The following is a 26,051-nucleotide window of genomic DNA, read 5'->3' as shown; positions in this document are numbered from 1 at the left end:
AAAACAGGTGTCATTTTTAACTTGGTTTGACGCAAGAAAACGATAAAGTTTCATCCTGCCGAAAGACCAAAGTCCTGTTAAAATGGTTTCTATTTTACCCCATAATACCAGACATTCGATTGTCTAAGCCTCATCCGCCGTTTTAAATCCTTCTCTAAAGTTTTGACTCATTTTTTTTTTATGGAACAAAAAATTAAAGCTTTTATAGTATATATTTAAAAAAAACTGCTCAGCGGTTTGAGAAAAAATTTTTTTAGAAAGCAAATTATAAATCGCAAGGCAACTGAGATATCCATCCATCCATCTGCTTTTCCATAAAACAATACGCAAATACATATCATATGATCGACAGAAGTGCATTGATATAACACTAGATTCGATTTCATAAATATTGCGTTTTTACGTGCACACTAATTTTTGGTACTAAATCTATTTCCTTTGGTCAACACGACTGTATGTAGGTCAGGAAGTCCAGCTGTCCGTCACGTCACAAAGCGACAAAACAAAAGATCGGAAGCTGTCCAAACTACATCCTTTATATATTAAACTGTGTCAATTCATCCATCTATAGGATGTTACGGGAATATTGCGTTTGCTTCGTGTGAAAATTCAAATTTCAGTAGTTTTAGGAAAGCCAATAAAAAGCTAAAGAAGATATAACTTAAATTAAAACAAAAAAACCAAAAAAAAAAGCAAAAAAAAAAAAAAAAACAACAAAAAAAAGAAAGAAAGAAAATCCGAAATATTAAGAGTTAGAATTAATTACAGGAATATATTTCATGACAAATTCACATTCTTTCTGCGCATTCTTTTTAATCAAAATATATAAGAGTAAATATATCAAATTGTTATCTGAGAAATATTAACAAAACTCCGTACATGAACGATAAATAAATAGAGATGTTCTTGTATGTTTGTTTTCTTTAAGAGGCCGCGGGAGATTTTGAAAAACTTTTTCTGAAGTCCAGAGGACGGACAACATGGATCCTTCTGTTTCCCGATGGATTATCTGGATTTCTTTCCTGTGTCTTGTGGTTCATTCTACAGGTATTTATTTCTTATTTCTTCAGCCCCACCTCTCGTACAAAAAAAAAAAAAGGGGGAAATAGTTACTTTCCAAAATCCTGAAAATCCTATACCCGGGGGGGGGGGGGGGGGGGGAGGGGGGGGGGAGAGTTTTACTTTTAACTTCAGTGAGCTTATTTTCAATTCAAATTTTTACATGGTCCCTTAAAAGTGGGGGGGGGGGGGGCTCCATCTTTATTCAATTTTTTGTATGTAAATTTATGAAAAAATCCTTACTGCCCAAAAAAGTGGGGGCCAGGCCACCCTGCCCCCCCCCCCCCCCCATAATGCTACATGCCTGGTACATCATTCCCATATAGCCAAAACCAATCACCTGTGAAAAGTTCAGAATTTTTGCGAAGTGGGAAGATTAGGTGCTCAATTTAATTACCTTTGTTATGGGCTGATCCGGAACTTTTTTCAAGGAAGGGGGTGGGGGGTACGTCAGACTAAGAAATTTGGATTTTGCAGGGAGATAGTGGTCTTGACCCCTCCCACCCCAGCTCCGTGCATGTGTGCGTTCAAGTCTGACGTTTTTGATTTTCTTTGTATGTTTTACCCCTCCTTAGTCCGCCAATACTGATCCAATCTTAATGCTTTTGAACTGAAAATTTGTGAGGATGTATTACAAAAAACGCGCCAAAATAAATGGACTAGCCCAACACCCCTTGGACATGAACGATTCCAATAAACTTGCAACTTGCAGTGCAGAAGATAACCGTACTGGGTGGAAAGGAGAAGGATAGCAGGGACGTATATAGTTAAACTATGTTTTGTACTTATATCTGTCTACGGTAAATAGTGAATTCAGGAACTGGGGATGGCTGCATCATGCAGTCATCCGCAATGCCCAAATAAATTACTTAGGGATATAGTGGGCGGGGGGGGGGGGGTTATAATCATTATATTTGCATATCCATTGCGCTTTCCCACTGTAAGTCCATACGTACGGAGGAACTGCAAATATTTTTCTATAATCGCAATTGCTCTGTCTGTACACTATGACATCATAAAGGCGTGACGTCATATACTTTTACATGTCGTTATAGATTTAAACCATTATACGATACATCATGTGTTTATCTCCAACTCCATAAAATTGATGTATTTAATTAAAACAAGTCTTATAATAACATTTAAAAGGAATAACTGTTATAACATATCATTGATTCTGTTAACAAATCCATGTGAATTAAAAAGATACATTACAGACTAATTGTTTATTTTTGATGCAATGGCTAAATGTCAAAGTCTAGGCTAATACAGGGAATTTGCGAGTGGTAAAATGCAAATATAAGTAATAAACAACGATTATTTAGTGAACATGGCGTTATGAATAGCAATTGCTCTGCTGGCATATTTATCATGATGCGCTAGCGCACATCATGGAATATGCCAACAGAGCAATTGCTATTCATAATGCCATGTTCACTAAATACATTGTTTATTTCTTAAATAGGGTAACTAACGTTATATATTATATATATATATTTGCATATCCCTTGTTCTTTCCCACTGTAAGTCCATACGGAGGAACTGTGTTTATTTTTCTATAAACGCAATTGCTCTGTCTGTATGCGCAATTGCCCCACGGACTTTCAGACCTTAGCGATAGCGATAACTCAATTGTTTGAAAGTGATTTTTACTGGTATATAATAACATTTTAAAGGAATTACTGTTATAACATATCATTGATTCTGTCAGGGACGTATATACTAACATAGTTAGTATATACCTCCCTGTGAATAGCAACTGCTCTGCGGGCAGTATGATTTTCCATGATGCGCTAGCGCAGAGAAATTGCTATTCATAACGCCATGTTCACTAAATAACGTTGTTTATTCATGTATTTTTGACTGGGTATGTAAAACTGATTAATTATAAAAGTTGAGTATACAAGCCATCTACAGTGAAACTTCTTGATTTCATTTCATTTAGGTGAAGAGGACTGCAAGAAGACGATAAAAGGACTAGAATATCGTGGCAAAATATCTACCACTACCTCCGGCCGAACTTGTCAAAGATGGGACTCACAGTCACCCCACAGCCATTCTGGGTACGCCGAACATCTACCGGGAGGTGCCAGTTCTCACGAGAATTTTTGTAGAAACCCCAAAGATTCGTGGGAAAAAAGGCCTTGGTGCTACACAACGGATAGACGAAAACGATGGGAGTACTGCGATGTTCCCTTTTGTGGTAAATACTGTAACAATCTGTTTTTATCTCTCTTTTCACTCTCTCTCTTTCTGAAAATCATTGTTACAAATATTAATCATCCATCCTATAAAAAAAATTTATAAATTGTAGTTTATAAGCCCTATGGTATTAACAATAGGGTAGGTATAATTTTTCAACTCATATGCTACAGACTTTACATGTACATGATTATATAAGGAACTAAACTTTTCGATTCAATCAAAGGAAGCTTGGTAAATTCAATAACCCCCAACCAGGGCAGTCTGTGTGGGGAGACGAGAATTCTGATCAGGGGGGAGGGGTTCTCCAAGGACAACATCAACGAGGGAAACAAAGTTCGCCTGGTGTCCTCCTCCATGTCGTACGACTGTCCGGTCAACAAAGACGGAACCACCGAGGAAGACATTCTCTGCTTTACCAAGTACGATTTTTACCATGCATATGGTAAAGTTTAAGTCTTTAACTGTGATAGAATTTTCAACTTGAAGATCATGAAAAGTTTTTATGTGGCATCCATTAGGGTGATTTAACCATGCATCGGACACATACCTTGGATCGGACAACTTTGTTTATAAATATACAAATAAATGTGCATGCGCTCATGTGTTGTTTCGTATATTCCTGAATTAGAATAAATGAACTTTATCATTATTAAAAATTTGACAGAAATAGCAATATAGGCATCGTAAAATGACGTCAAATACGCCATTATTGAAAATTTAGTTACGAAGATTTTAGACTAAAGCATTATTTGAATGTTGTGCGTGTGATTGTGAATAAGTGAAAATGCACTCTCTGCGTAAAATAATTAGAAAGAAGTTAGTTTTGAAACAAAATTTGATTAAAATAGGTCCAAGAAATTTGAACAATTAATGTCAAGGTCATTATTGCACCAAATGTTCAATGCACTCTCTGCGTAAAATAATTAGAAAGAAGTTAGTTTTGAAACAAAATTTGATTAAAATAGGTCCAAGAAATTTGAACAATTAATGTCAAGGTCATTATTGCACCAAATGTTCATTTCATCAGGGATCAGACACAAATTAACCATGCATCGGACGGTTTTCACTGCATGATTTCTTCTAATAATATGGAGACTATGTGCCCATTCCTTGTGATATACTTTAAATGTGAAGTAAAATAAAAATTTTAAAAATAATTGATACAAACATTTTCCTCAAACCACTTAAAAATCGAGTTTTACGTACACACCCTTTTTAGTCCAAAGTTCTTGTAGGAGCTGGCACGATAAAGAACCCCTTATAATAAATATTCCTTTAAACAGAAGCACTAGTCTAAATTCCTATATGTAGATTTGAGGATTTAAATTAAAAGAAATATGATTAGCAATTGAATAAATTAATATTTCCGAACCTTTGTATTTTTGCATTGAAACCAGAAAATGTTGTTATGTTTAATCTCTACTGCACTGCTATAGCTGTCCGATGCTTGGTAAATATTGTCCGATCCATGGTGAAATAGTTCAACACTTCATTAATTTGCTTTATTTTCTACATTTTTAACAATTTCACAATTTTTTCTCCAATAATTAAGCAATGGGAAAACCTGTAACTTTTAAAACAAGTTTTATTTATATTTGGACGATATTTGATGCGTGAACAAAGGGAAAAATCCAAAGGTGTCCGGTGCATTGTGAAATTACCCTATGTGAAAACTTATCTTGTGGGAGCTTATAGAGTGACCGATATCAACAAAGCTTTACACTTTTGATGGTTAAATTATCATTGTGTATGTCACGTTATACATCATAATACTAGTAGTTATTTGTAATACTAAACCAATATTTAAGTGAAAATTAATTTACCATATGGAATGGATTTTTGGCAGAGATTTAAATTTTTACAAAATTTTGTGGTATCATCTAAACTGCAAATCATAACAAGTTTTTTTTTACAGTCAGTATTTCAAAAAATCACAAGTCAAAATTGCAAAAAATTGATGTACCAGTACATGCATGTGTGTATTATGGAATCAAGGAGGCAAAACTTTTTTAAAAAGCCAGTCGTAAATCATATCTCGAGTATATTTTGGTAAACTCTTTAATATTGCAGGCCTGGGATGAAAGCTGATTACTATTATGTGAGATTGAATGTTGATGGAGAGGATGTCCCCATAGTGAATCATTGTAGATATGCCACTGATTTTAGATGTAGATTTCAGGTCAGTAACAGAAGTATGGTATTCTATATTCATTTTTAGCTCACCTGAGCCAAAGGCTCAAGTGAGCTTTTCTGATCACAATTTGTCCGTTGTCTGTCGTTGTCGTAGTCGTCGTCGTTGTTGTCGTCGTCGTTGTAAACTTTTCACATTTTCATCTTCTTCTCAAGAACCACTGGGCAGATTTCAACCAAAGAACTATATATGATAAGAGTCAAATTTGGCCCCCATAATTCACCATTTTTAAAGTGTTTCGGTTACAATAAAATGTTATGCTATAATTTAGAAGAGTTCATATAAAATATATTTTTCACATATTTGTTTGATTTATTTGCACTCGCTTGCAGTATATGACGTCAGAAGTGACGCTATTTCAAAAATCCAATCAAAATCAGTCAAAAATGACATTTTTCTCATCTTTTTACGAACGGGAAATATAGAGCGCATGCTTGAACCAGGACAAATTTTTTGTCACTTATTAGTCTTGGCTAGATACATCTCTGATTAAAATATTTTGTTGGTTCAAGCATGCGCTCTATGTTTCTTGAAAGAAAAACTTCTTGAAAACAAGCTTTTTTATGCTAAAATGCAAAAATGGCGGGAAAAGGCTGTCTTTACAATGCCGTATTTCTAAATTGTGGGCACTTGAATCAAAATGAACATTAAGTTAAAACATCGCATATATATCTGTACAAAGAAAACAAAGAATTACAGTAAAATAATGATATTCCTTTTAGGGGGCCATTTTAGGCCCATACCATATATAGTCCTTTGGCACAAAGCACCACTAGGTGAAGGGGATTCAAGTTTGTTCAAATGAAGGGCCACGCCCTCTTTAAAGGGGAGATAATTGAGAATTATTGAAAATTTGTTGGTATTTTTCAAATATATTCTTCTCAAAAATTAATCGGCCTGAAAAGCTTAAACTTGTGTGGAGGCATCCTCAGGTAGTGTAGATTCAAGTTTGTTCAAATCATGGTCCCCGGGGGTAGGGAGGGGCCACAAGAGGGGGATCAAGTTTTACATAGGAATATATAGAGAAAATCTTTAAAAATCTTCTTCTCAAAAACTAATAGACCAGAAAAGCTCAAATTAAAATGGAAGCATCCTCAGGTAGTGTAGATTCAAGCTTGTTCAAATCACGGTCCCCGGGGGTAGGGTGGGGCCACAAGAGGGGGATCAAGTTTTACATAGGAATATATAGAGAAAATTTTTAAAAATCTTCTTCTCAAAAACTATTAGGCCAGAAAAGCTAAAATTAAAATGGAAGCATCCTCAGGTAGTGTAGATTCAAGTTTGTTCAAATTATAGTCCCCGGGGGTAGGGCGGGGCCACAATGGAGGGATCAAGTTTTACATAGGAATATATAGAGAAAATCTTTAAAAATCTTCTTCTCAAAAACTATTAGGCCAGGAAAGCTCAAATTAAAATGGAAACATCCTCAGATAGTGTAGATTCAAGTTTGTTCAAATCATAGTCCCTGGGGGTAGGGTGGGGCCACAAGGGGGATCAAGTTTTACATAGGAATATATAGAGAAAATCTTTAAAAATCTTCTTCTAAAAAACTTTTAGGCCAGGAAAGCTCAAATTTAAGTGGAAGCATCCTCAGATAGTGTAGATTCAAGTTGGTTCAAATATTAGTCCCTTGGGGTAGGGTGGGGCCACAATTGGGGGATCAAGTTTAACATAGGAATATATAGAGAAAATCTTTAAAAATCTTCTTCTCAAAAACTATTAGGCCAGGAAAGCTCAAATTTGAGTGGAAGCATCCTCAGATAGTGTAGGTTCAAGTTTGTTCAAATCATAGTCCCCGGGGTAGGGTGGGGCCACAAGAGGGGAATCAAGTTTTACATAGGAATATATAGAGAAAATCTTTAAAAATCTTCTCAAAAACTATTAGGCCAGGAAAGCTCAAATATGAGTGGAAGCATCCTCAGATAGTGTAGATTCAAGTTTGTTCAAATCATAGTCCCCGGGGTAGGGTGGGGCCACAAGAGAGGGATCAAGTTTTACATAGGAATATATAGAGAAAATCTTTAAAAATCTTCTCAAAAACTATTAGGCCAGGAAAGCTCAAATTTGAGTGGAAGCATCCTCAGGTAGTGTAGATTCAAGTTTGGTAAAATCATGGTCCCTCTGGGTAGGGTGGGGCCACAATTGGGGGATAAATTTTACACAGAAATATATAAAGAAAATCTTTAAAAATATTCTTTTAATAACTATTAGGCCAAGAAAGCTCAAATTGGTGTGTAACCATCCTTGGATTATTTAGATTCAAGTTTGTTCAAATCATGGTCCCTGGGGGTAGGGCGGGACCACAATGGGGGATAAATTTTTATAAATAGAGAGAATCTTTAAAAATCTTGTTCTCAAAACTATTAGGCCAGGAAAGCCCAAATTTGAGTGGAAGCATCCCCAGATCATATAGATTCAAGTTTGTTTAAATAATAGTCCAGGGGTAGGGTGAGGCCACAATGGGGGATGAATTTTTACATAGGAATATATAGAGAAAATCTTTAAAAATCTTCTTTTTAAAGACTATTTGGCCAGAAAAGCTTAAACTTGTGTAGAGGCATCCTTGGGTAGTGTAAGTTCAAGTTTGCAAAATCACAGTCCCTAGTGGTAGGGCAGGGCCATGATGGCGGTTAGGGGTATATAGGATAGAGAAAAATCTTCTTACAGGTACAACAACAAAAGGGGCTTGGTATTTACCAAAAAAAAGAGGTGGATAAAAATTTGCAGATTTTCAATTTTTTTTTTAGCAAGATCTACTGTACTTAGTTGTCAAGATATTTTGATACTGTAATGCTAATTTGATCAGAATTAAGGCAATTGTTGCTCAGGTGAGCGATGTGGCCCCTGGGCCTCTTGTTTTTTTTAGGTGTTTTTTTTTTTTGGGGGGGGGGGGCAAATTTTAAGACAAAAAAATCAGTGGGTTTGTTTTGCTGATAAAGCACAAAATAATAACTTTTTATTAGGGTGTGATTTAATGATATAGGGAAAATAAAGAGATATACAGTGGATGGTACGCATTGTATACTGTACACATACAAGGTTGTTATTGCCCAATAATTTTTTTTTGTATAATATACTTGAAATTGATATAAACTCTTTTTCTTATCAGTACAGGTGCATGTAGATAAGATGAATTTGATGGTTGATTTCTCTTCTGTAGGTGAGAAGTTACAATACTCCAACAATTACCTCTGTCGAGCCTAGCTCAGGTCCCCCTCAGAGTATACTTGAAATCCAAGGAAGAATCGTGACCGACCTTTTTGATACCAATGTGGTTGTGGCCACCAATGGGAGGTCGGAAAAAGTCACCAGAGTTTACGCTGGCCCTCAACTTTGCAGCCTAAAGACTGACAATGATGTATTGTAAGTATTATCGATGAAAGCAAAAAGTAACAAAAAAGAAATCACCTGTATACAGGATTATTTTCGTCAAATTTTATTTTCGCTCCTTCTGCACTTGTAAACAATTTTGCCCAGTTTTAGTGAGTTTAATTATTTGTACCTTAAATATTTTGATGAAATTTCTTGCATGATGTTTTACTACTATATCAATTATTTAAAGGGTACCTGCAGCCCAGCCGATGTGAAACATATGTTAAAGGGTTTATTTACCAAAATTTAATGCAAAAAACCGCATCGAAATCGGTGCAAAAATAACGGAGTTACGCCTCTTCAAAGTGGCTATTTTTACCTGCTTTGGGAAATCTAATCAAGAGAAAACAGAATTAGGCGATAACGAGGCTTCAGCGGAAGTGACGTCACGAGGTCAACAGGAGGGAAATTTCCTTTCAAAGCTATACAAATTAAATTCGATTTTTCAGCCAAAATGATTGATATAGGTCTGATGTTTTGACTTATCTTGTTATTTTAAGTATTGTAGATCTAGAAATTTGTATCCGTTATTATTCTATTACAATCAGATTTCTTTTAAAAGGATTTTAAAATTTGTTATTCTCGTCGCCTTTTTACCGATGAATAATTTATAATTTTTATAGTTTATTCCAAATTTCCTAGGGGGTTGTTTAGAATGTTAACACTTTTTACTATGGGACCATATGGAAATCTGTTGAAAAAGCGCTAGGTTTTCACAGTTTCCCCATATTTTTTATATTTCTGCCCTAGGAATTTTTATTTCTTACAAATATGAAAACTATTCATTGAAATAAGTCAACAAATTGTGAAATATGATAAAATGTTTACCTTATGGTTGGGTCCAGCAGTAATATCAAAGTTTTTTTTTTTCTGAAAAAATTAATTGGGATATTGAATATATTAATTTGCTTTTAAAAATTAATTTTTAATGAAATAATACTTTTTACTTAAGATGCTAACTTTGAAAATTATTACCTGACACCTTGAATAAATGAGCAGATGGTACTTTTTCTTTGGCTTTCTGCTTAGTATAAAATACCGTAAATTGATGATGAGTAAGTGCCGTTTTAGCATTTTACCATTCATGAAACCACAATTTTTCAACTAATAAACATTACATATCATGACACTTTGGTTTAAAAACACAATTCACAAGAAAGTTATAACTTTGCATCTACAGTTGCATAGAAATAAAAGATGCCCATTGTGCAAAGTCATGCGCACCAGAACTGTACTTGGCCTCCTTAAGGTGATAAAGGACACCTCCATATTGTGATGTATTTCTGATCAAAATAAACAACAAACGAAATTGTTACCTAACAGCTTAGCACAATTTAGGTCGAGCTATAAAAGTCATGAGTTAATTTGAATTGTGCTGGGGCTTTTATAATTTTTCACCTTTCCAAAAATTTTTAAAACTTAGTTTTGGTCAAATATTGTGAAATTTTAGAATTCTCAAATGGTGAAAGCATTTTGATTTTTGTTTTCTTTTATCTACAGTAATATTGACAGGTGTCCAATACCACCCTACACAGTTGTTGTAAAAGAGATAACTCAGCTGTCTCGTTTCAAATCACTCCGTCTTAAATTCACCTGTTGAAAACTATAGGGCAAAAGGGGCAAAAATAAAATGGCCCGGGGCAAATATTTCCCTGTATACAGTTTAAGATTCAATAACACACTATTCCATTGGTGTGTACCAGAAAAATCTGCATGACATTACTTTCTAAATTTTTAGATTTGATTGTTATTTATGAAGATATTTTGGCAACTGGTTATAGAGAATCAAATTTTGAGAAACAAATACCCTACAGAATGTATACTTATTAAGACTGAGTTGAAACTGTTAAAGAGATAATTTTTAACAAATTGTAGCTGTTGAATTCATATTGCTGTGACGGTCAGACCGGTTCGAATACCGGCGCCAGATAGCTCAGTTGGTAGAGCACCTGACTAGAGATTCAAGGGGCCTGGGTTGGAAACCCGGTCTGGTCCGTCATTATTTCTCCCATCCCGTTACATTTGGTGCAGTGACCAACCCCTGGAACTGACAGGTGAACTACTGCCAGGGGAAGAGCCAGGGGTGATCTTCGGGGACGAAGATCATTTAAGGGGGGAGGAAAGTGACGGTCAGACCGGTTCGAATACCGGCGCCAGATAGCTCAGTTGGTAGAGCACCTGACTAGAGATTCAGGGGTCCCGGGTTCGAAACCCGGTCTGGTCTGTCATTAATTCTCCCATCCCGTTACATTGCTAAAGAAAAAAAAATACATTACAGTAAAAAAAATGCAAATAAATGTTTAGCTATTGGCCAATTATTTAAGATTTGCTGGAGGGTGTTTACAATGTAAGTTGTGAATTGTTAACCAAAAAAAAAAATTACGTATATACCATGGGCCAGTAGACCCAGTGATGACTGGAGTAATTTCACTGTTCACTAAATAATTCTAGCTGTTATAGTGATAATATCGATTCATGCATAATTGTAATACATGTATATAATACTGAATAACTTTTACAGCTTTGGATTTTCTCTGAATCATGAAAATACCTGGAATGGTCGTATGAAATGTAAAATGAATGGACAGTTTGTTGGTGAGAAACATTTATATTTGTCAGTCCTTGTTAAACTGTGGATCGACACAAATGTTCTCTATTTTTGAATCTTTTAGACAGTCAGTGATATAGCCTATTTGACTAGATTTGAGATTGTCCGTGTTCAAGAGACGGGATTAAATACTTGTTCAAGTCCTGTGGAGATTTCATTAAAAAGGTTGATTTTTTTCACTTCCTGACTTTCGGAGATCAAAGGAAATGCTAGTAGTCAGAAAGGGTACATATTGACTTCATTGTCGGAAACTAAAAATCAGTCAGAATGCAGGTAGTCAGAAAGTTTACCACTGTACATTGATTTTATATCATCATGAAACACAAAGTGCTTCATGCAAAACAGTGAATGACATGTTTTTATGATGAATTGGATGAAAAGAATATGTCATTGAATATAACCTGTTCAAAGCACTGATGTAATATTTTGTAAACTTTGGATTACAATGATCAGCTGATGTTTATTCTGAATTTTTCATTGTAGGTAATCAAAATGTCAGTTATATCGTGAGCGGAGCTTTTGGAAGGTAAGACCTGGTTACCTCATCAAAGACATTTTAATGGGTCGGTGCTCAAGTTTTATAAATTTGAACATGTTTCTTGATAATTGTGCAGCATTTTGGCCATTCTCCCTGAAATGTTTTATGAACTGAACTGAAAAATAGTTGATAATGAAACAATTTCCACTGACTTTATTTAATATGTATGTTTATAACTTTGTGATCTGGCACAGATGCATTAATATTTATCAGCTGTTGGAAAACAAAAACACCAGAAACACATTTAGAAATATCATTTTGGTGGATATTACAATTATCAAAGAAAGTTTTTTGTTTGATTGTCCAGGGCCTGCAGACCACATTCGCTGTACCTGAGCAGGACCAAACAGCTGTATCTGTTCCAGTCGTTTGCCGAGATAACGTCTGTCCATCCATCTGTCGGCAGTGTTCGTGGGGGCACCATGGTCACAATCACTGGAAAGAACTTTGACCAGACAAGATTGCCTGCCAAAGTGAAAATAGCAGGTCTGTATACATACTTTGTTAAGTGACTTCTAAATAATGAGCAATGCATTTTTAACCATAGTTTTTCATTGTGTGTATTTATGAATGTTATTTACATGTTTGTATTTCATGTAACCTAAGTTGCCAAAAAAAAGAAAGATTTTTCTTAATTTGTTTTACATGTATAATTCAGGGTTTAATTTTTGTGTTGTTTGCATATCAAAAGAATGGAAGGAATTCATATTGCACTCAGAGCAGAATATGTTATAGCGAAGAATACATGGGATTATATGTTCACTGATGGCTTTTTATACATGTAACTCTTTTATTGTCATTAAATAGGTCAAAACTGTGAGGTCAGATCCCTAACAGACACAAAGATTGTTTGCAAGACTCCATCCAAACCTGATGTCATCTACAGCAAATTTCCAGGTAATGCATGCATAGAGCAGCCTAAAGTATTCCTTACTTAGTATTGCTTACTCCCATTGAAGTAATTCATGCTTAAAAGTTCAGGTTTTCCATATCTAGTTTAGGTAAACCATACTTCAGCTCAGAATTAATACCCGGTAATATGTTATTGAGGAGTTTCTTAAATCTTTGCATGTACAAGTTCAAAGCTGATACTTTTAATTTGCCATTGAATCGATAATACCAATATATAGCTATACAAAAATGTAGATGAGCTTGTTGCAGGGAGTTTGATATATCATATATCCGTTTATTTTTGCGTGTCACCAAATATGCGAAAGATGGGAAATTTGTAAAAAAAAATTTATTTGCATCAGTCATTTTTTGCGATTTTTAATGATTTCCTATAGCAAACAATACTGATAAAATTTCTGCATGCTGTATATTTGGAGATCTAATAACGATCGCGATAAAAGCGAAAATTAGATAATCGCAGAAATAACTGCATATATGGTATAGATTTGACATGATTGTTGTTTTGTTATATTTAGACGATAAGAGAATTAAACTTAAATATGTATATATGATATTGATTTTGCATTTAAGGAAATCGTGGATTATTGTTGGAGATTTGGAATAAGACTGGTCGAGATATAGATCGTCTTCATGAAGTCCTAGACTTCCATGAGAACATGACTGACTACATCAAATCCCACACGGATAGGACAAAATACTATGATAACACGTATCAGAATTTTGTCACCAGACACAGTGGGTTCTTTGTACCTCCTTGGACGGGAGATTACTCTTTTGCCATGAAGGCTGATGACATTGCGTTACTTTACTTTAGTAATACTACAAACCCGAATGATACAGTAAGTCGTCGTTGGTATATATTTCCATGTATGGTCGTCTACATTATGAGTCATCCATCTTCAATACCTGAGTTGTGAAAGTTTAACTTTTTATTAATCAATTTGAAAATTATTTTCTTTATTTTCAAAAGCAACTGATTCGTCAGTTTTATTTTATTTTTTATAACTTTCCAAAATCATTTATTGATGCTGTAATCTTAAAAAAGCTGAATGTAAACTTTATTTGCAGAGACAACTTCTGAAGGTCAGAAGGTATGCTCCAAGTTTTTTCAAATATCCAGATGAACAGATATCAAAGAAAATCAGATTATCAGCGGGAAACTCGTAAGTATATTTAGGTCACAGGAGTGACGTTATTTAGGTCACCTGAGGGACGTATTGCTCTTGGTCCATCGTTGTGCGTTGTTTGTTGTGTGTTGCCCATTAATAATTAAAATTTTAAAAATATGTATAAGGCACATTGTTACCATTTTTGGTTTGGAGGATCTCTAGGATAGAATAATTTTAAATTATGAAATTTATCACCTTACCACCTGGGGTGCATGTGCTGGACCAAATACATGTACTGTGGAATCATTTAAATTCATGGGGGACAATTTTGGTGGGTATTTTGCCTATTCATGGAGATAAAGTCAGAGGAGTATCAGATTATGGTTTAGACTCCAAAATAAAGATTAAAATGCAAACATGAGACTCCTCCTTGACAGGTCCCTTCAAAGGCTATGGTACTTTGGTGACCCTTAAGGCCTACGGATCACTTGTTATGATGATGCTTATATTTTTAGAATTCCTGCATGAAAAGAGTTATATAATTAAAGAATTTCAATATTCATTAAATTAGAGATTTTATTTTTTTAAAAATTGAATAGAAGATGAGCTGTAGTTTTCTCATTAGGCCCTTGCTCTGTGGGAGTGATTAGTCTGTCTGTCCATCTGAGATCTCAAGCCTAGACCCAATCTGGCTTATACTTCATCCACAGAGTGCCTTTTGATAAATGATGTGCAGTGACCTTAAACCAAGTATCTAGATCAAAGGTTAATGCCATAGCAGAATTATGTTAAAAATTCTTGATTCTCTTGACTAGGTACATTCTGTCTGGTACCTCACCCATAGAGTGCCTTTGGTCAGAGGGTGTGCAGTGACCTTGAATGAAGTTTCAAGGTCAAGGGTTCAGGTCATGTCAATCCATATAAAAAAATCTTTGTTTAGAGCTGAGCATACATACTTTCTCCTCAGCCCTGTTTGTTCATACTTCAAATAAACAGCTTTTGGATATAGGATGTGCAGTGATCTTTAATGAAGTTTCAAGGTCATATGTGAAGGATAATAGTAGATTTCTATGAAATCAAGGTTTAGACCATAAATTACTTTCCATTGGCTTAATCTTGTTCAGATGAAATCAACATTTGTAGGTAAGAGGGTGAACATGTTTAATGAGCTTGAATCAAAGTTCTATGCCAAGTGGAAAAAGTCTTTGTCATACCGGTATGTTTATGGCAAGCAAAATCTTCTGATGTGCTTTTCATTTTCATTTTCCATTATATAAGTGGGGCTCTTTGAGATGGTTAACATCATGGTAATGTCTAGTCTCAAGAAAACATTTTTTATTTATACATAAAAATGAAGATATTTATCACACAGTTTGCCTCTAAATGATGTATATCTTTCCAGATATCGCATGGTAATATTGCACAGAGATTACGGGGGACCAGGGAGTGTAGACCTTGCTGCCCGCTTCCATCAGACAGAACTGACCAATCAGAGCACATCGTTTGCCGAACAAGAACATCAAATAATAGCAGTCAGATCGACAGTCGTGAGAGAGGTCCAGAGTATCTCACTGGTCACTGAAGATGTTCGACCTGGTGTCTATGAAGTTCAGAAAGTTCAAATTTGCGATCCACTGCAGAGTGGTGCCCCTTTGATGTTTAGGCTTGGATTATATAATGTGTATACAGGTAATAAACTGTTACAAATTCTTCTGTAATCAATGTACCAATGTTGCTGAGTATTGATCAGCACTTCCAAGCACTAAAAAATCTATCTATTTAAACTGCATGATTTATTCAACTAATGTTTTGCAATGTTCTTTAAAAGAAAAAAAATTAGTGGTTTTATAATGGCAAATAAGTTTATAAGAGCTTTTTCAAAAATTCCACCCTTTCTCTTCAGTTAGCTTATGTTGTTCAATATACATTATGAATGATATTGTGTATTCACCTAATCATCTTGTTGTAGATATTTTAACTTCCCAAAGCACAACAAGAAGCATCTCAGATGCCTTGAAGTCTCTGCCATTGTTTGATTCTCAGGAGCAAGTGAATGTTGTTAATAAGACTCTGATTGATGGATGCTTAACCATTTTTGTCAAGTTCATCTCAAATAGAGGTCAGTGAATCCAATTTTTATTGAATTCAAATTAATGATTTGTTCTCGGACACCATGCATCAAATGTTGCTTCAATGATTAAGTAAATTTTCAGTTTGTTGAAAGAAAAAAGCAGTGACAATTTTTTTTTAATGAAACAGAATACTTGTAATAAAATTGAGTTATTCCCCTTTTACATGTACAAAGGTATAAAAGTGAAATACCTGTGTGCCTTATTATATTTTCAAAATTTAGTTTTAGAAACAAGATTTAATATTTTTAATGACTAAGTTATTCTTATTTCGATGAAAGTGACAAATGGCCATAGAAGCCATATTACAATATGCATCTACTTTGCAGGTGACTTTGAAGATTTGAAGGTGATCATGAAGAGCACAGGGGTGACAGTAAATATCACTGTTGAAGAAGTCCTCGCAGGGGAAGCAACTGGTGAACACTTCACCTTACAGATGGCAGGAGTTATCTCACCATTGTTGACTGGAAAGCCAAATGAATTGCAGGTATATATTGTTTCCTTAAAAAGTTAGGGAATTAAAACCAGTTTCATATTGGTTTGATACCAATTTTTAACAAGTCATCAATCAAATCGAATGTATGTTGATCACAGTGCATTTGAATCAAACCTATCAACAGCAATAAAAGGATTGCTGAGTCATTGAAATACCATGCCACAGAAATATTCTACAATAATAGTTAGGTAAGTTTTTCCTAGTGTATCATTTTGTTTGTGTCTTTGAAGATGGAAGAACAGCTGGGTAAGATGTTTGTGAGCAGGTGCCCCCGAGTGTTGGGGGACCCTGTCAGTAAGGAGCTCCACTACAGTTTTGAGACAGGAGGTAGACCTGGCCCAATGTACAGAGGGACCATAACCTCGGAGGTTGAGGCTTTCTGTGGGAAGAAAAGTATCCTGAATCCCAGCTTTATTTACAATGACAAGAGTACGAGAATCACTCTTAGCGAGAACGTCAAAGTGGTAAGTTTGAAAAAGGAGATTTGAAGAGCACCTAAATCCCATATGTTACCCCTTGCCTTATATTTCAGGCTATATTTGTGTTTTTGTTTGTTGTTATTTGAATTTCTGAAAATTTAAAGCCTCTTCTGATGAAAGTGATGAGAGGGAACAATGTTTGTAATACATGTATTTGAAAATAAAACAGCATATCTTATTACATTGTATTGTGTAGATGTGCTGTTCAGCTACCAAAAAACATCTCTAATTTCTTTGACAGGTCTGCTTTGCCTATCGTGGGAAGCTACAGGACTTCTTCAAGTTGGGATTTTCATACAAGGACAATGTAGGCAACACAATAGACAACCAATATGTCTACCCATCAGTCACATTCAAACAGTCTCCTGGGTAGGATTTTGAAATTTTATTTTAAAATAATTCTGGCATGTCAATGGATATTTCAGTGATATTTTCTACAGCAAATTCAGGAGTGCTTGAGCTACATGTAGTAGGATTTCATTAATTTGTAATCAAGTTAAAAGATCTGTGTCATTTTCATGAAAATTGGAGCAAAAAAAATGTCAACTTTTTGTAGAGCAAGGATTATTTTAATACATATATCATCCTAATTTACATTATTTTCAATTTGAGCAGTTGGAACTACAAATGTTTAGATATGTATACTGAAGTCCAAAAAGGAAAAATCGGAACAACATTCAAGGTGTTCCTAATTGAGGTCAGGAAAGACGACTCTGAAGATTTCCTTTACTTGGACGAGGTCTATATTGGCAAAAATCCCACTAATATGGATCAAGGTAATAACACTTGAATTGGCCAAAGAAATGATTGTGTTTGCTAGTCCAGAAGTGCCGATTTTAAGAATTAGTGTTGACTTCACTTTTACAAATAAAAAAACCCCAACCAAACCAGTTGGACAAGATTTATTAGAGAAAAACAAAAAAAGGTTTCCAACCTTTAATACATGTAGGTTTGATAAATATGTATTCAATAAAATCTGATTTTTCCCACTTGCAATATTTTGGGTAAATTCAGGGAGGAGGAGCAAAGATTTGGGGAGCGGGAAGAGGTTATACACATTGGCTTTAAAACATGAATTCCTTATCCTGTAGAGAATGCGAACCTGATGAGACTGAGGCCGGTGATGCCCAGTGGACAGCTGGTAGATAGAGTCAATGTAAACAAAACCGAGGAGAATGGTACCACAGTCTATCATGTGGAGTTCATACCACAGGCCTGCTCCTACAACTTTGCTTTGTTAGCGGGGGTACCCGGGCAGGTATGTATTATAAACACAAGCATACTGTAAATGTATTATATTTAGCGTGAATGATATTTCGTTGAAAGTGATTTTTTCAACATGTTAGCGTAGATTTGATTGAGCGTTAATTTGGTTTGAATGTTTGTATTTCTATAGCATTCTTGACATTGAGCGATGTTCTCAATTTAGTGAAAGCTTCTTTTCTTCCGAAAAGTTAAATGTAGGTTCACAATCAAATGCAATTAATCAATGAGCATAATTAACAGTACATTGTACATAAATATGTCATTGAATGTTTATTTTGAAAAATACAACCATTACTTCATTCAGCTGAAAATTCTAAGAATATTTTGCATACAGGCAGAGAAGCCTTACAGTATTTAACTCTGAGTCAGAAATTTTGATTGACAGCTAAGATCCAACTGCTACAGGATCTGACCAAATAATGAATCAATTGTTAAAAATCTTTGCTGACCACTCTGTTATTATAATGATGTTGAATGAAATTATGATAACTTTATTCAAAGAAAACTAAGTCTAATTTTTTTTTTTAAAAATCTATTAAGTCATGACTGTTCAAGTGTATTGCACACCATTGTAGCTTTTTTTACATTGAAATTTTCTTGTTATTCTTAATCTCACAGATTATTATTTATTTAACTACAGATTTCCAATGGGACGGTTCTGAGCGTATCCCGGCTGTCCTCTGCCTCTCCCCCTGTGAGAGGAAACTTCTCTGTCACCTTTCGCAACAAAACCATGGGCGGTATGTGAACATAAATTCAATTCACAGTATGAGTGATGGATACCACAATCACTGTAGATAGTTTTGTTTATGTATTATACAAACTTTTGGCTAATCAGTGACTTGCTTGCATGTGCAAATCAATTTGAATTAATTAGGATGAAGAATCGCATTGTGTGACATTACCATAACAGTTGCAAATATTGAAAGCTATAGTGCTGATGAAATATTTTTTTTGTGCATTTTAAATTGAACTGAGAGCTCTGAAACTAGCTTTTGTCAGAAAGATACATTTTTTTATTGATCATTAAGGCATTCCATTCACTGTGGATGGGGCAAGGCTGGCAAGCCTTCTACAATCGGGGATACCAGAAATGGGCAACCTATACACCTACAAACACGGAAATTGTGCAGGGTTTGACCTACATGTTGGATTCCATTCCAATGCCGGGGACCAGGAAACCTTACAGGTATTGCTCAGGTGTTAAAGAAACTTTATCTGTTCTCAGATCTGATTGTGACAAGTGTCTTGGCTAGATTTTGCTTGTTACTCATTTTGCTTCCAACTTCTTTTACATGTCAAACTTTTAAGCACTTTAAGATGGCTTGTTCTCTGCATTTTTAGTTGAAAGATTTCACTAAGGTATTGCTCGTGTTGGAGGTTAAAGTAAATTTTTGTTTCTTGAATTGATCTGAATCAAATGCATGATATCTGCAGATGTGAGACTTGCAGTTCAACTCAACTGCCTTTTTGTTCCCTACAACCAGCTGCCTAATTAGCTTTATTTTTTTTTTTTTTTATTAATGATGAATAAAAAATGTTTTTATTTTAACCAATAATATTCTGTAGGTTACAAGTTATGCGGAGGGTGAGAACGTATCGGTTGAAGTGAAGACAATCAATGATGGCAAAGTTTGGTTAAACCCCATACCCGGGGACATGTTGGTCACCCCCCACGACACCCCTCAAGTCATGGCCTACATCAACGACATTCCCACCAAGTGCTCCGGGGACTGTTCCTGGGATTGGTCACGATCGGCCACGCCCACCATCCTCTCAGTGTCACCTGACACAGGTGGGAATTTTTTTATACATATATATCACATCAAGGTATTTGGAAGGAAATGAAGATATGTTCTTTCATTCTTTAGTGTTGTTTCTTAATTAGATGTGAGACCTCCCAGATTTAAAAAACTTAATTGCTTTTATTTTTCGGACAGATGTAAGCTTAATGAAACTATGAACAAAAATTAGGATTTGCAATTTTTTATTCCCACAATTTGATGTAAAACCGTTGAATAATAAAATTAAGTAATATAACATTGAATAAAATTGTAAGGAGTCTACAGTTACATGTACTTGTTTTAAGGATATATATAGTGTGATGCAAATTTTAGGGGAAAGGGGGTTTGTGCCAAAAATTTGATTAAATGTCATTTCTGTTAGAGTGGTCAAATATTTTTTTATTGGTAAAATATCTCTAAAAAAAAATTTCAGGTTTTCCAACATCCACAGAGATTACAATTATGGGCACAGGTTTCCATGGTAACCACACCCTCAATCGTGTCATGATAGGAGGGGTAGCCTGTGTGACAAGTTCGTCCAATGATACCCACATTGTGTGTAGAGTAGGGGACGGAGAAACGGGGACCTTCCCAGTAATGGTCAACGTGGAGGGGCTCGGGAATGCGGAGAACACGAACAACAGTGTCACGTTTACCTACCAGTTCAGCATCCAGTCCATGGCTCCTAGCTCTGTCTCTCTTGGTGGTAAGGACATTTTGATGGAGTGTGGTCAGAGTTGTTTTTCTTTTCTCATTAAATTCTTGGTTTATGCCAATTAATATCTTTATCATGGTTCACAACTTAAAGTTTCATAAGCTCTGTGGAAAAAAAAAATTGGAAACGGTTTTTGAGCTAGAAATATTGTTTATGTGTTTAGATGAAGTTGTAGTTATAAAATATCTTTTAGCTGGAAGAACCTTGGTTTTGCTGTTAGAGAATGATTATATATTTTGGCTCACCATTTTGTTATGGAATTCTGTAAAAATGAAGAAGAAAAAAAAATAAGGAAGAATAATTAAATTTGTAAGGAGAATATTATTTAAATAATAATTAAACTACATAATACATTCATATGTAACGGATCATCTTATTGACTTGTTGCTTCTATATAATCGGGACTTTTTAGGTGGATTGAACCTAACCTTGGCAGGATTTGGATTCTCCTCCAAGGACGAGGTATACGTGGGGGGTAAGGCTTGTCATACCCTGTCAAGTTCCACCACCCAGACTGTGTGTCTCATCCCCCCTTCTGTGAGTACAACTCAAGTTCTATCACAGATTAATTGCTCTTTATGAAGATTTCTCAGTCTTCTACTTGAAGTATTTCACAAACAAAAAAAATTGTAACATATTTCTCATTTTATACATCCTACTGTGTATAGTAATATTTCACTAGCGTGTTTGTCAAAATTAATGTGTAAAATAATAATATTAACCATTTTAGGCGGAGAACAAAACTGCAAGTGTTATTGTCAAACAAGGGAATACTGGTACAAATTTCACTCATAGTGAATCTTTGGAGTATTCTAGTGAGAATATGATTGTGATTTCCTCTATCGAGCCCAATGCAACTTATGTAGCAGGTAAACCACACCAGTTTACATGAGATTAATTTTCATTTAACCAACTACATACTGTTACACTCCATATTTTTCTATGTTCATTCACTGCATAGAAGTTGCAGTTTCTGTGGAATAGTCTTTGTTTGTGGGGGACCAATGTTTTTGGTTTTCATAGATAACCCCTTGCCCACGAATTTACATCCCCACAAATATATACAAGCATTTGTTTAAAAATTATTAAAACCATCCAGATAACAATTCCAATGAAATTATGTCCCAACGAAACTTTTTCTACCCACTAACATTGACCCCCATGAATAAAAATGATTCCATGGTATATTATGTTTATCATTTGATACACAGATGTAGTTATGAAACGAAATATGTACATGTAAATACACTTATAAAATACACCATAAAAGTGCTGAAAATTATTGCAGAAAATAATATCACATGAATGGAAATCGAAACACCTTTACAATGTAATCCCTATGCATGTAGCTTACAACTGAGTTTTTTTCCCGTACCCACAGGAGGGACAGAGATCACGATACAGGGGTCTGGTCTGAGCAGTATGGAGTCTGTAAGGATAGGGGATGTACCAGTCACCTTCACCAACACTTCAGACACAGAAATTAAAGTAGTCCTACCCCCCAGACCGGCCGGGGCGTACTCTATGCAACTCCTAGGGCCCAGTGGACTGGCGGTAGATAGGTGGGTCCAAGAAATTAATGTCTTTTTGAAATGAATCTTACTTCATACAGACATAAATTTGCCTGTTGCATTTAGATGAAGTATAACCAATTAAATGCTTAGTGGTTACTTGTAGTTATAATTGGCTATTGATTTTGTGACATTCAACAATTACTGAGAATCATTGTCATTATGTAGTGCCAATGAGGTTCCCTCTGTGGAATGGAGATTGACTGTGACTGACATCAGCCCCCTCCGCGGATCACTGAGAGGGGGAACCATGCTGACCGTTCGGGGGGACGGGTTCTCTCTGAACAAGACCAGGAACTCTGTGATGGTGGGTCGACACCGATGTGAGGTGGAGACAGCCAAGGTCACAGAACTGACCTGTCGGGTCAAGGATACGGAACAAGTCCATCATGTGGATAACTCAGGGATCCATCCACGTAGGTCATCATTATAACAGACTGTGGAGTTTTCCTCTGCAAGATTTTAAGATTAAGGAAATGATTTTTTGATCAATTGGAAATAGAGTTAACATGACCGCATCCTTGTTTCTAATAAAAAGGGAACGTCTTGAATAGTTATCAAATGAAAAAAAAGAAGAGATAAGATTTATTTGATGCCAGATTTTCTGATTCAATGAAACATACATTTGAAATTGTATTATTGATAAAGTGAAGAAATATTTTACAGTTTTCATTATGTTTTAATTATTTAATTTTTTTTAACCTAAATATGTATTTGAACTAATGTTATAATGTGCATCACCAGAGTTTGAACTGAGTGGATATGCCTGGAATCCCCAGTACCTGATTATCAAGGTGGGTGACATAGTGGAGTGGAAGTGGAGCTTCGCCTCTTACATCACAGGGATGAAGCCTCGGGTCGTGGAGGTCAAGGATGAACTGTCAAAGGAGGAGGTTGAAGGAGGATTCAACAGTGGACCAGGCAGGGAGTCAGGTACGGGAAGCTGTGGATTGTACTGTACCTGGAGATGTAGTTTCTTTAACATACAAGTTCTGTTTACAAGTCATTGACATATGGAAAGAGGGATTCATAAATTCTTCATTACAAATCTGTAAACAAAGTTTCTTTTGTTGTAATTGTCCAGGAGTGTTCCGTCATCAGTTCACTGTGGCGGGCAGGTACTGTTATTGGAGTGACTTTGTGGACCAGTACAAGACCACGTGGTTCCGGGGGTGTGTCACGGTGGAGGATCTCAGTTCTTATGTGGCGGAGATCAGCGTCAAGGTCAATGGATTTGAAGCCGTCTATGACAGAGTGGCACCACAGTGTAAGTACTTAGATGTAAAGAACGTTTAACTAAAAATGTAATTTTTTCATATTACATATTTAACAGTACATCTACGTACATGTACAGGAAATTGCATGTTAAAGTAAATAACACAGATTTATGCAAAGCTGTGAGGCATATATATGTACAATGTTCTGCTAAAAAAAATTACATTAATGTACATAAAATGATAATTATTTGTATGATATCATTTGTTCTAAAGTAAACATTTTTACATTTTAATAGAAAACAACTTTTTGTTTTGTTTAAGCCAAATCCACAAGCTTAACTTGCATCAGTGCTTTAAAAAATCTTTCATAAGAGTGACTACAATGTATCTTGGACTGACAGTATTTTATGTCAGTCTTTAATGCTGCTATTTAAAAATACTTGATCATGAACATTTCATTTCATACAGCACCCGCAGTATCAGCAATTAGTATTCAAGGACTGGGATGTAGCCAAGACCTGACACCATTGTCAAACTGTTCTGTTCCAGAACCAACTGGAGGGAACCCCAGCAAGTTCAACTTTAAATTCTGGACATGTGCCACTCCCATAGTTACAGGGGTGTCCGAAAGTAATGGCACAGTTAATACCAACATCACAGTACAAGGTACAGGCTTGTCCAATAATGACTGTCAGAACGAGATCAGTTTCGGAGATGGGAAATGTGTTGGTGACAGAGACAGTGGACCAGATGTGGTGTGTAACATTGATAACTCAAATTCTCCTTCAGTTGGACTTCTTCAGCCAATCAAAGTGAGGCACAATAACCTTGGGTATGCTTTGGTGGCCATTAATAGTGTTATGGAAAGGTCATTTGCCCTGAAGCCTTCTGTGACAGAAGTCATGCCCTCTAAAGGTTCAGAAGTTGGGGGATCAGAGATTCACATCATGGGATCTGGTTTTTCCATGGATAAAGATTTTGTGTCTGTCACCATTGGAGGGTATTCTTGTGATGTAATGACTGTCAACTACAATAGAATCGTGTGCCGTACAAGTCAAGGTCAAGGTGAGAGAGACGTCCAGGTCGTAATCAGGTCCTCACAAGGTCAACAGATTCCAGCCGTGTGTGAAGGAACATGTAAATTTACCTATGATGCAGATTTTACTCCTCAAATGACCTCAGTATCTCCCATGATGGTGAATGGAACAAGTGATACAACTCTAGAAATTGAAGGCAGTGGTTTTGGGAACGAAACAGCTGACATTACAATTAAGATAGGAGGAGAAAGGTGTGAAGTGACAGTCCTATCAAATTCCTCAGTTCAATGTACAGTAGGAAATCTCCCTGCAGGTTCAAATAACCAGGTGGTTATGGAAGTGGCTGGGAAAGGTCTAGCCAGAGGAAGCATCAGGGTGACAGGAAACTCTGTGATCACAGAAATCTCTCCTGCCGAGGGAAGCATCCATGGTGGAACTCTGATTTCCATATCTGGAAACGGTTTTGTGAAGGATCAAACCACTGTCTCTATAAAAGGCAAGCCATGCAGGATTGTCAGTACAAGTTTGTCCAGGGTGAGCTGTATCACACCTTTGAATGGAATAGAAGAGAGTGTGAATGTTGGAATTATCTCCAATACAATATCATACCCAATGGTGGCCTTTAACTACAGTAACCAATCCTCACCTAATATTTCCTCCATCAATCCCACCAATGGCTCAGCAGGCACAGAGATTACCATCACCGGCACTGGATTTGTCAGTCAGAAGGAAAACATAACCGTCAGTATCGACAAAGCGGATTGTACCGTGAGCTCTTCATCTGAGACAGAAATCGTCTGCACTGCCGGAGCCAACCTTATAGGATCTTTTCCTGTACTAGTAAAAGTGGATGGGAAAGGAAACTCAGACAATCGCTCTGAGTTTGAATACCAACTGCTAGTTACCTCTATTTCTCCAAGTACAGGTCAGTTTGTACGCCAAGAGTTTGAAAATAAGGCAACTTGAATTTTCTCACTGAAAGATAGTAGTTCTTGTTTTGACATCACTGTAAAAGTTTGGCATGCATTAAAAGGAATAGGAGTCTTTGATTTTATGTAACCACTAATTTAATACATTCACATTTAATGTTCTTTAACAAATTGTACTGTGATGTTGAAGTATGATTATTTGATAGAGGATTGATTTACTATCTCAAAGAAATGCATTGAAACTTTGTCTTTGAATTTCAGGTGGTATTGCTGGTGACCAGTTAGTGACTATTTCTGGATCTGGATTTGATAATTCCACATCCGTCTGGATTTGTGACAGAAAGTGTGAGCGTGATCTCTCCGCCAACCAGTCAACCTCGGAGTTCAGTTGTAAAACACCAATGGCTGCAGGTAAAGCTTGTCAATTGTGT

General features: G+C 35.8%; 1 protein-coding gene across 1 annotated transcript in view; it reads left to right on the top strand.

The window, feature by feature from the left end:
• Nucleotides 1–26,051, top strand: part of LOC128175744 (fibrocystin-L-like) — a 44,922-nt gene continuing 18,871 nt past the window's right edge. Inside the window, exons 1-30 of the mRNA XM_052841582.1 lie at nucleotides 1–1,047; nucleotides 3,005–3,262; nucleotides 3,488–3,683; nucleotides 5,335–5,443; nucleotides 8,616–8,818; nucleotides 11,349–11,422; nucleotides 11,919–11,961; nucleotides 12,281–12,459; nucleotides 12,781–12,870; nucleotides 13,456–13,724; nucleotides 13,954–14,048; nucleotides 15,397–15,683; nucleotides 15,964–16,113; nucleotides 16,453–16,613; nucleotides 16,853–17,086; nucleotides 17,343–17,470; nucleotides 17,717–17,877; nucleotides 18,193–18,359; nucleotides 19,008–19,107; nucleotides 19,399–19,556; nucleotides 19,937–20,162; nucleotides 20,585–20,857; nucleotides 21,279–21,403; nucleotides 21,597–21,735; nucleotides 22,248–22,428; nucleotides 22,606–22,853; nucleotides 23,182–23,370; nucleotides 23,522–23,704; nucleotides 24,123–25,616; nucleotides 25,882–26,031. Coding sequence (XP_052697542.1) covers nucleotides 981–1,047; nucleotides 3,005–3,262; nucleotides 3,488–3,683; nucleotides 5,335–5,443; nucleotides 8,616–8,818; nucleotides 11,349–11,422; nucleotides 11,919–11,961; nucleotides 12,281–12,459; nucleotides 12,781–12,870; nucleotides 13,456–13,724; nucleotides 13,954–14,048; nucleotides 15,397–15,683; nucleotides 15,964–16,113; nucleotides 16,453–16,613; nucleotides 16,853–17,086; nucleotides 17,343–17,470; nucleotides 17,717–17,877; nucleotides 18,193–18,359; nucleotides 19,008–19,107; nucleotides 19,399–19,556; nucleotides 19,937–20,162; nucleotides 20,585–20,857; nucleotides 21,279–21,403; nucleotides 21,597–21,735; nucleotides 22,248–22,428; nucleotides 22,606–22,853; nucleotides 23,182–23,370; nucleotides 23,522–23,704; nucleotides 24,123–25,616; nucleotides 25,882–26,031 — 6,337 coding nt within the window. The 5' untranslated portion in view covers nucleotides 1–980. The remainder of the gene's footprint in view (nucleotides 1,048–3,004; nucleotides 3,263–3,487; nucleotides 3,684–5,334; nucleotides 5,444–8,615; nucleotides 8,819–11,348; nucleotides 11,423–11,918; nucleotides 11,962–12,280; nucleotides 12,460–12,780; nucleotides 12,871–13,455; nucleotides 13,725–13,953; nucleotides 14,049–15,396; nucleotides 15,684–15,963; nucleotides 16,114–16,452; nucleotides 16,614–16,852; nucleotides 17,087–17,342; nucleotides 17,471–17,716; nucleotides 17,878–18,192; nucleotides 18,360–19,007; nucleotides 19,108–19,398; nucleotides 19,557–19,936; nucleotides 20,163–20,584; nucleotides 20,858–21,278; nucleotides 21,404–21,596; nucleotides 21,736–22,247; nucleotides 22,429–22,605; nucleotides 22,854–23,181; nucleotides 23,371–23,521; nucleotides 23,705–24,122; nucleotides 25,617–25,881; nucleotides 26,032–26,051) is intronic.

The sequence above is a fragment of the Crassostrea angulata genome, chromosome 3 (assembly GCF_025612915.1).
Source record: "Crassostrea angulata isolate pt1a10 chromosome 3, ASM2561291v2, whole genome shotgun sequence".
NCBI classification, from domain to species: domain Eukaryota; kingdom Metazoa; phylum Mollusca; class Bivalvia; order Ostreida; family Ostreidae; genus Magallana; species Magallana angulata.
Note: the sequence above shows the minus strand (reverse complement) of the source record. Positions and strands in the feature narration are given on the sequence as shown.